Raw genomic sequence first — 9,520 nt, forward strand, 5'->3', positions numbered from 1 at the left:
AGTTGTTTCTTGAGACTCAGTCTGAAGAAAGGTCTCGATCCGAAATGTCACCCAGCCTTTTCTCTCCAGAGATGCTGTCTGACCCACTAAGTTACATTGACTTCTCTTATTTCAGATAGTCCTTCCTTTCTCCCTCCTTCCCCTCCTCCTCCTTCCCCTCCCCCTTCCCAGCTCTCCCACAAGCAGAAAGGAAGAGGTGGAGCCAGTGGGCTGAGGGAGGGCTGAGATGGGGAGGAGACAGTAAGGACTACCTGAAATTAGAGAAGGCAATGTTCATACCGCTGGGGTACAAACTGCCCAAGTGAAATATGAGGTGCTACTCCTTCAATTTACGGTGGGCCTCACTCTGACCATGGAGGAGGCTGAGGACAGAAAGGTCGGTTTCGGAAAAGGTGAAGGTGCTGAGCTACCGGGAGATCCGGTTGGTTATGTGTTACCGAGAGTGTTGGGTTGATTGCCTAACCGCCGTTCGCGAAGGGGAGGAGGCTAGGAGAGGAGAAAGGGAGAGAAGGAGGGGAGGGAGAGGAGAGGGGAGAAGAGAAGACAGGATAGAGATGTAGAGGGGAGCAAGGAAGAAAGGGGGAGGAGGATGTGAGCCAAGGAGAACAAGGAAGTGAAGTTTCGGTAGAGAGGTTGGAAGAAATCAGGAGAAGGAGATGGAGAAAGGAGAGGAGACACGAGAAAGAAGGAGAAGGAAGGGGGGAGAGGAGAGGAAAGAGATAATAGAGGAGAGGAAGAGTGGGGGGAGGGAGGAGAGGGACAGGGGGGGGGAGGAGAGAGGAGGAAAAGGGAGGGGAAGGAAGAGAGGTCAGGAAGAAAGGGACCCTCTGGAGGGAGGAGGAGGGGGAGAGGAGGAGGGAGGGGAGAGGGAGAGAAGAGGGGGAGGAGGAGGGGGGAGAGGACAGAGAAGAAAAAGGGGGGGAGAGGAGAGAAAGGGGGAGGAAGAGAGAGGAGGGGGGGAGGGGAGAGGGAAGGAGGGAAAGAGAGGGACACATGAAGAGAGAGAGGAGGAAAAGAGAGAGGGGGAACCAGGAAGGGAAAAGAGAGATGGAGGAGGAGGAGAGGAAGGAGGGGACAGAGAAAGAAGGTGGAGAAGGAAAGGAGGAGAGGAAGTGGAAGAGGGCAGGAGGAGGGAAGAGGAAACAGAAGGAGAGAGGGAGAGAGGAGATGAGGGGGAGAGGGAGGAGGAGAGATGGAGGGGAGGGGGGAGAGAAAAAAGGAGGAGAGGGAGAGGATAGAGGAGAAAGGGAGGAGAGGGGTGGGGGAAGAGGTTGGAAGGGGGAGGAGAAGACATGGAAGAGGGAGTGGCTGGAGGAGGGGAAAGAGGGGGGGAAAAAAGGGGGGAGGAGAGGAGAGTGAGGGAGGGTGAGAGGAAAAGGAAGGGAGAGAGAGGAGGGGGAGAAGGGGAGAGAAAAGATGAGGACAGAGAGAGAGAGGGAGGGAGGGGAGGTGGAAGGAGAGGGATTGGAGGGAGAGGAAGGGGAGTGGGAGGGGGAAGAGGGAATGACAAAGGAGGGAAGGGAGAGGGAGAGGAGGAGAGATGAGAGGGAGAGAGGAGGGGTGAGGAGGAAGAGGAGGAGGAAAGGAGAGGAGGAGAGAGGAGAAGGAGAGGAGGGAGAGGAGGAGGAGAGAGTGGGAAGAGAGAGGGAGGGGAGTGAAAGAGAGAGAGGGAGAGAGGAGGAAAGGAAAGAGAGAGGAGGGGAGGGGAGAGGAGAGGGAGAAGGGAGAGGAGAGGAAGAGAGGGGAAGGGGCAGGGGAAGAGAGGATTAGGGGAAAGAGGAGGAGGGGGGAGGAGGGGTAGAGAGGAGGAGGGTAGGGTGGAGAGGGGGAGGGAGGACAAGGAGATGGAAGTTTCTCTGCGGTTTGAAGGGAGAGGAGGGAGGCAAAGGGGGAGGAGGAGAGGAGAGGAGAGAGAAGGGTGGGAGAGGGAGGGGGGAGAAGAGAGGGAGGGAGAGAGAGGAGGAGAAGGGAGGGGGAAGAGGAAGAGAGAGAGGAGAGGAAGAGAAGGAGAGGGGAGGGTGGAAATGGGAAGCTGGAGAGGGGGAGGGGAGGAGGGGAGGGGAGGGGGCAGGAGAGACAAGTTGGAGATGGCGAAAATGGAAGAGGAGGGTACGTGACAAGTGTAGAGAGGGGGATGTGAAGAGGGGTAGGTTTGAAGGGAAAGTGACCGGGTGAATTGTTAGTGGTCAAGGTGGGAGCAGTGTCACGGGGTAATATGGATGGCTGAGAAAAGTGAAGGAAAGGGAAGAAACCCTGGTGAGAGCCTCATCTGTGGGTAGAAGGTGGGGATGGAGCCCCGTGTCCCGAAGAATGAGGACCTGATACCCATGGGGTGAGCCTCCCTTGGTAGAAGAGGGGAACACCTCATGCAACGTTCCCTGAAGAAGTGAGGACATCTTTCGATGCCCTGGTGTGGGACAGACCTGGGAGCAGATAGGCGTAACGGAGGAATGGGAGGGGTGTATTTGGTGGGTTCTGAGGGGAGGGTGGGAAGAAGTGTAGTCCAGATGGTACAAGAGGATTATTTGTTGGTGACGGCTGGTAGGGTTGAAGTGTGAGGACTAGGGGACTCTGCCATTGTTACAAGTGGGGGGATGGGAGCAGTGTCACGGGGTATCAAAGAAACCCCGGTGAGAGCCTCATCTGTGGTAGAAGAGGGGAAGCCCCGTTCCCTGAAGAATGAGGACATCTTCGATGCCCTGGTGTGGAACACCTCATCCTGGGAGCAGATATGGCGTAGACGGAGGAATTGGGAGTAGGGGATGGAGTTCTTACAGGAAGCAGGGTGAGAAGAAGTGTAGTCCAGATAGCCATGGGAGTCAGTGGGTTTATAGTGGATGTCGGACAGAAGTCGATCACCTGCGATGGAGATAGTGAGGTCCAGAAATGGTAGGGAAATGTCGGAAATGGTCCAGGTGTATTTGAGTGCCGGATGGAAGTTAGTGGTGAAATGGATGAAGTCAGTGAGTTGTGTGTGGGCGCAGGAGGTAGCACCAATGCAGTTGTCGATGTAGCGGAGGTAGAGTTCGGGGATGGGGCCCTGGTACGTCTCGAACAAGGATTGTTCGACATACCCTACAAAGAGGCAGGCACAGCTGGGGCCCATGCGTGTGCCCATAGCTACGCCTTGTATTTGGAGGAAATGGGAGGAGTCAAACGAAAAATTATTAAGGGTGAGGACCAGCTCTGCTAGGCGGAGGAGAGTATCAGTAGACGGGATTGGTTAGTTCTCCAGTTGAGGAAGAAACGGAAGGCTTTGAAACCCACCTGGTGGGGGATGGAGTTGTAGAGCGACTGGACGTCCATGGTGAAGATGAGGGGATGGGGGCCTAGAGAACAGAATTCCTGGCGATGACGGCGAGCGTATGAGGTGTGCATGCTCTCCACACCAAACGAGAAACAAGCTGAACTAATATCACTGCGGACGAATGATACAGACAGAAATCTTGTGTAATACAAGACTGAATCTAGTAGTCTCTCTATCTTGACACTCGTTGAGCGCCACAATATTTGTTTACTGAGCAGCTGCGAAATGCCTTGGGACATTTTGCTCCAGTGTAGTCAGCATCATAAGTTGCTTTGGTCGGATTGTGCCTTGAGGCGATTTACGTCACCTAAAGTAGCAGATGGGATCTCAGTTTAACTCAACACACACAGAATGCTGGAGTAACTCAGCGGACGAGGCAGCATATCTGGAGGACATGGAAAGGCAACATTTCGGGTTCTCCAGAGATGCTGTCTGACCAGCTGAGTTACACCAGCATTTTGCGCCCTGCGCAAGATTGCAACATCTGCAGTTTATTATGTGTCGGTTTAACCGGGCCGGTGGAGTACGAACATACTCAAAACTCCTGCTTCGCCGCTTACTTAACCGATTACACAACTTCTGAAACTAGGTTTCGCTGAAGTTAAAGGAACGGGTAGTTAGTTAGCAACGCAGTTAAACAATGCAAGGCGAATTTCAACCCGTGTGAAAGTCTTGCCGCCGGTATCGGCTGCCCCGGTCCAGGGGGCTGCTACCCCTGGGTTGGCACGGTATTCTCCAGGGGAAGTCTTCCTTCTGTCTTGCTACCTCTCCACGCTAGTGTTCGGCCATACGCCATTCTATCTCGCCAAGATTTAGCTTAGTTTACAGATACAACGCAGAAACAGGCCCTTCGGCCCACCGAGTCCGCACTGACCAGCGACCCCCGCACATTAACATTACCCTACACACAAGGGACAATTTACACCAATACCAAGCCACTGCAAACCTGTACCCCTGGTATTCCATTTACAGATTAAATCTTCCTCGCCCTCTATTTCTAATTCGTCGAGAGCTGCAAGTAATTTATTTGCTTGTCGCCGATTCTCAATAAATAATTAAAGTTTGTTATTTTGTAAAAATATATGAACACAAAACTCCCTATCTTGTCTCGTTATCTCGCCCTGCCCGAGAAATCTCTGCAAGTTAAACCTGGCCGTCTGCAGTCGTTCGCTAAACTCCTAGTGAAGCGGCCAAACCGTTATCATTTCATATCTTAAGCATTAAAACATCGCGTTGACAAAGACTAAACCGACTGATGCATAAACGCAGCGTTCGCAATCCGTCTGTTAATGCAGAAGATCAAATATTAAAATAGTGTTTGCGTGGAAATGTGTAAGTGCACATGTGTGTATTATATACGCGTGTATGTGCAATGTGTACGAGTACATCTGTATATGTACGTGCATGTGTATGCATCTATATGCTGGAGTAACTCATAGTAAGATGCTGGAGTAACTCAGCGGTCCAGGCAGCATCTCTGGAGGAAAGGAATGGGTGACGTTTCGAATCGAGATCCCTCTTCAGACATAAGTACATCTGTATGTATGTGATGTGTGGATAAGGACACCTGTTTGTGGGTCCGCATATGTGTATACCTGTGTGCATTGAGTCTGAAGGGTCCCGCATCGAAATGTGTGCGCGAGGGAGATAAATAAGTCAAGTCAGATGTTATTTCCTGACTCCTGGTGTATTTCGTTACAGATCTGATTCGGATTTGCTGACAAAAATATATAGTGAGCCGCGTGACGAAAGGCTTCTCGATTTCTGTTCTTGCAGTGTGACGAGCAGGATAATACAGAAGATTGTGTTTATTGGTATCGTGCTAAGCCCCTTCTGTAAATCACCAACTGTTCGGCCGGCCGAATGATGCGCTGAATGCATCTGGCAAGATGATTCATTCGTTGATGCATTATTTACACGGACATCTCTCCTTTCAGCGAGGAGACCGTGCGCGACCGTCCTTTCCCCCGCGCAACGAGCGTTCATAACCCTGCCCACTCTTTGACACCTCATCCCGATCTTACGCCCTCCCCCGCCTTGCCTTGACAAGGTTCATCTTGCGAATGCAATCTGCCTCGGAAATCCCCTGCTGAATCTCCACGGCAGCCCTTTCCCTTCCACTTTTCCGTACTCCATCTCCGGGCCGTTTGGACTCCGTCCTCAGCGACCCACTGAATCATCACCTCTCCACGAACACAAAGTGGGATCTCAGCACAGGTAATGGAGAAGATACTTAACCGAGACTTCCTGATCTGTTAATGTATGAACATTAAATGTGTGTTCAATCAGTGCAGTTTGGATATGCTGTTAAATTGTGTCCTGCCATTTGTAGCAATGGAAAGCGATGTCAGACCAATACACCTGTTCGTGATATTCGGTTGTTCTGTTACATATCTTAAGAGGACTCGCACCCTCTTTCGTTAAACATTTTAGTGCCGTCTACGCATTGATAATATGATGGTTGTGACATGTAAATTGGGTAAAAATACATCTCTGAAAAACAAACAATATTTTGTTTACCAGAACAATTCTGTTTGGATTAGTATAGATCTTTCAGTATAATCCTGGAAATGAACACAGCACGACGTTGTGAACATTGTCAGCATCTAGAAACATAGAAAACAGGTGCAGGGGAAGGCCATTCGGCCCCTCGAGCCAGCACTGCCATTCAATATGATCATGGCTGATCATCCAAAATCTGTACCCCGTTCCTGCTTTCTCCCCATATCCAGGTTCTATTGGAAGATGGGTATCCAGGTTCTATCCAGGTCTAGGCATAATCTTAGGGGCGACCGCGCCTTTGCGGTTGCAGCTCCTAGACTGTGGAACAGCATCCCCCTTCCGATCAGAACCCCCCTCCATCGACTCCTTTAAGTCAAGACTAAAAACTTATCTATACTCCCAAGCCTTTCCTGACGTCCACTGAGCGGGGGTTTATGTATATATGTATGTAGTTTGTTTGTTTATACTATTCTTATAACAAATGTAAAGCACTTTGGCCAACGAGAGTTGTTTTTTAAATGTGCTATATAAATAAATGTGAATTGACTTGACTATTGGGTATCAGTAATGAGTAATCAGTAATAATTGGGTAATTAAAAATGATGTCCGGCGAAGACTATTTTATTCACTTGTTAATTATTTATTTTCAGTCTGACTGTCTTCATAAAGTGGGATGGAATAGTCAGGAATCGGAGAGGATGATTAGTGAATGAACTCCACTCTCAGAATTTGTAACCTTCTGCTCTTGGTTTGAGAAGGAGAGATGGAAACAATGATCCGTGCCACGCCACTGCTGGTGTTTTTCCAACTCAGTGTGGTGAACCCCACCTCTGATCCCTGGGCTGTGTGTCCCAGAGGGTGCAATTGCAGAGAAGGCCTCAAGTATGTGAACTGCACGTCAGCCACGCTCCACCAGATCCCCACCAGCCTGCCGCAGGACACGGAGCACCTGGACCTCTCCAACAACAATCTGACCGTCCTCCCGACAAAAGCCTTCCACACACTGTGGAAGATGAACATTCTCCTCATTAGTTCCTGCAATGTGAAGCATGTGGAAGATGGTGCCTTCGCCTTGCTGGAGAACCTCTGGAGGTTGGATCTCCAGAGAAATGACATCAGGCAGCTGGGCAGCAGTTTTTCCACTGGCCTCTCCTTCCTCACTGAACTCATCCTATCGGATAACAACCTGGACAGGATTAGTTCACAAATGTTCCAGTACATGGATAATGTGCAGAAACTCTACCTTGACAAAAACAGCATTGATCACATCATGAATGGAGCTTTCAGAAGTATGACAAGGCTCCGGCACCTGCACCTTCAGGATAACAGGCTTGATTTCCTAGACAACGGTGTCTTCTTTATGCTTCAGAGTCTGGAGGTGTTGAATCTTCAGGGTAATCGAATCAAAGATGTGGACACCGGCGTTTTCACTTCATTGACTAGTTTGACCATCTTAAACCTTTCCAGGAATGGCTTGGAACGGATTAAGTTCAAGACGTTCTTGGGCATTCAGACTTGGGGCACTCACATCCTGCTGTCCCAGAATAACTGGACGTGTGACTGTGAGCTTCAGAGGGTTTTCGGCAAGTTGCACAATGTCCAGCGCTTGATAGTGGATGACTACGACGAGGTGATCTGCTTGGAACCGCCGGCGCTGAGAGATTTGCCTTTAGCATCTGTTGACACGCAGCTGTGCATAGCAGAGACCGTCACCGTCTTGGTCATCACTTTCACGGTCTTCATCACCGTGGTAGCCGCCATTGTAATGGCGGAAAGGAGCAGGAAGAAACGGACTGGAAAGCACTGGAGTGAGGAAAGCGAAGACTTGGATTCCCAAGATTAATGCACTTAATTCAGTGGTCATGAATAAGGTTCTTTCCTTATAGGTCGGATCCTTGGGTTGTGACTCTAAGCTAACTAGAATATTAAAATCCAAGGTTCAATCGATTTCCTGGCCTTAGTTGGCCAAACTGGGTGTGATACAACTGACCTTGATGTTATCAGATGAGGAAAGGGAATAAATAAGCTTACTCCTGATTTACCACAATAATCTGGCCGAGATTTGTATTTGCTGGGACATGCTGTAGGTACCAGCATGGCTTCAAATGTTACACAGTCCGAGTGTTAGCTGTATACACCAAAACAAAAGGTGTGGGACGATCACTTTACCTATTTCACTGTTTGTAGTGGGATGGAGAGGAGGAGGGATGTCCTTAAGAGCAGCAGACTGAATGGAGAGTGAAAATCTGCAAATAAGTGGGGGTTTCACAAGACCCCACCATTACCCTGATCTGGTAGAGAATGCAAATGTAATTTTAATTATGTATGGCAAAATGGCCCAAGCAAAATTGTTAATCCATTGATGGCAAAGAAAACACAAGATTGGAATGCTCAGATGAAAAGGACATAAAAATATTTATTGAAATTGTGTTACTATTTTGAATAGTTGTCATTTACAAGACTAATTAGGATGTTTCCAAACAACGGGCTTGTTTGGGTTATAATGTTATCAACCCTTTCGTTGCAGCCTTGTAACACAGTTTTAGTGCACAAATCTCCACTATTGTTACCACTTGTCATAATGTTTCCATAACATAATATTTTCAAGAAAACTATCCTTGTGGTAGTCACTGTGGAATGATGGTCTGCAGTCAGAGCAACTGGATGCCAAACTAGAGCTAAGATATTAACAGAGAAACCGACAGAGGACATGACATTTTCTTTGACCTGGGAAACACAGCAATAATAGAGGTCAGCTGGCTGGTCCTTGACTGTAAAAATTGAAATCATGTTTCCAGATAATATTCAGAATATTCTCAAGAAAAAGAAAATTTGAGAAATCAGGTTGGAGAATGAAAATTGTGGGCAATTATAACCATATGGTTATACTGGTAAATATTTTTCCAGTTAGAGCAAATGCATCACCCATTGTTTCACTGATAAACCATACTGGCATGTTTCAGTTTATTTCCGTGTCTGGTGCATACATAGGATTACAAGATTTTTTGAAGTGATGAATGATGCTCCAGAGTGAACCAATATTAGCAATGTTACAACATTTTGAGATTTTAAAAATCAAGCCTGTAATTTATCCCATCAGATAAAGCATAAAAGAACTTTAAATTGATACCTAATTCACTTTCATATCTTCAGTATTAAAACTTTTATGGTCATTTCAATACTCGGAAATTAGCATCTTGTTCACTATTGCTTTTCCATTAACTTAACACAGCTGTGATTGAGGACAGTCAATTGACATAAAAGTCCATAACTTTCTTAAAAAATAAGAGAACTGAATGAAATTTTCATTTATTATAGATTGAAGCATTCTGAAACAAATATGATACATCTTACTTGGATGACCTGAAATTAAAGGATATAATTAGTTAGTTACCTAATTGTAGATAATTACAAAATTGAGCGTCGTGACGGAAATAGTAATAAACACCCAGGCTGCCTTGAAAATTCAAAAATGTGGTATTCTCAAGATCAGAACTTTAATATTGTAACGTTAAAACAAATAGTAAATATGCAACAAAAAATTCATATTTATCAGTGTCATCAAATCAATTAAATTCATCTAAATCCAATTACTAGATCTAAACATCTATCCCATTCTTAAAAGGTTAAAATATTTTTTTAAATAGACCAAATTTTTAAAATAGACAATAAGACAAAATATAGATGAATTAGATGTTCTTATGACATGAT

General features: G+C 47.1%; 1 protein-coding gene across 1 annotated transcript; it reads left to right on the forward strand.

Annotated features, from left to right (window-relative positions):
* The first annotated feature begins 2,807 nt into the window (after positions 1-2,807).
* On the forward strand, positions 2,808-9,310 carry LOC129698977 (leucine-rich repeat-containing protein 17-like). The gene is made up of 2 exons (XM_055638519.1): positions 2,808-5,524; positions 6,460-9,310. Exon 2 carries the CDS (start codon positions 6,573-6,575, stop codon positions 7,650-7,652), a length of 1,080 nt encoding a protein of 359 aa, XP_055494494.1. The 5' UTR covers positions 2,808-5,524; positions 6,460-6,572; the 3' UTR covers positions 7,653-9,310.
* The last annotated feature ends 210 nt before the right edge of the window (positions 9,311-9,520 follow it).

Source organism: Leucoraja erinacea, chromosome 7 (assembly GCF_028641065.1).
Source record: "Leucoraja erinacea ecotype New England chromosome 7, Leri_hhj_1, whole genome shotgun sequence".
Lineage (NCBI taxonomy): Eukaryota > Metazoa > Chordata > Chondrichthyes > Rajiformes > Rajidae > Leucoraja > Leucoraja erinaceus.

Coding starts and splice junctions, on each gene's coding strand:
- LOC129698977 (XM_055638519.1), top strand. CDS start 6,573: ATGGAAACAATGATCCGTGCCACGCCACTGCTGGTGTTTTTCCAACTC.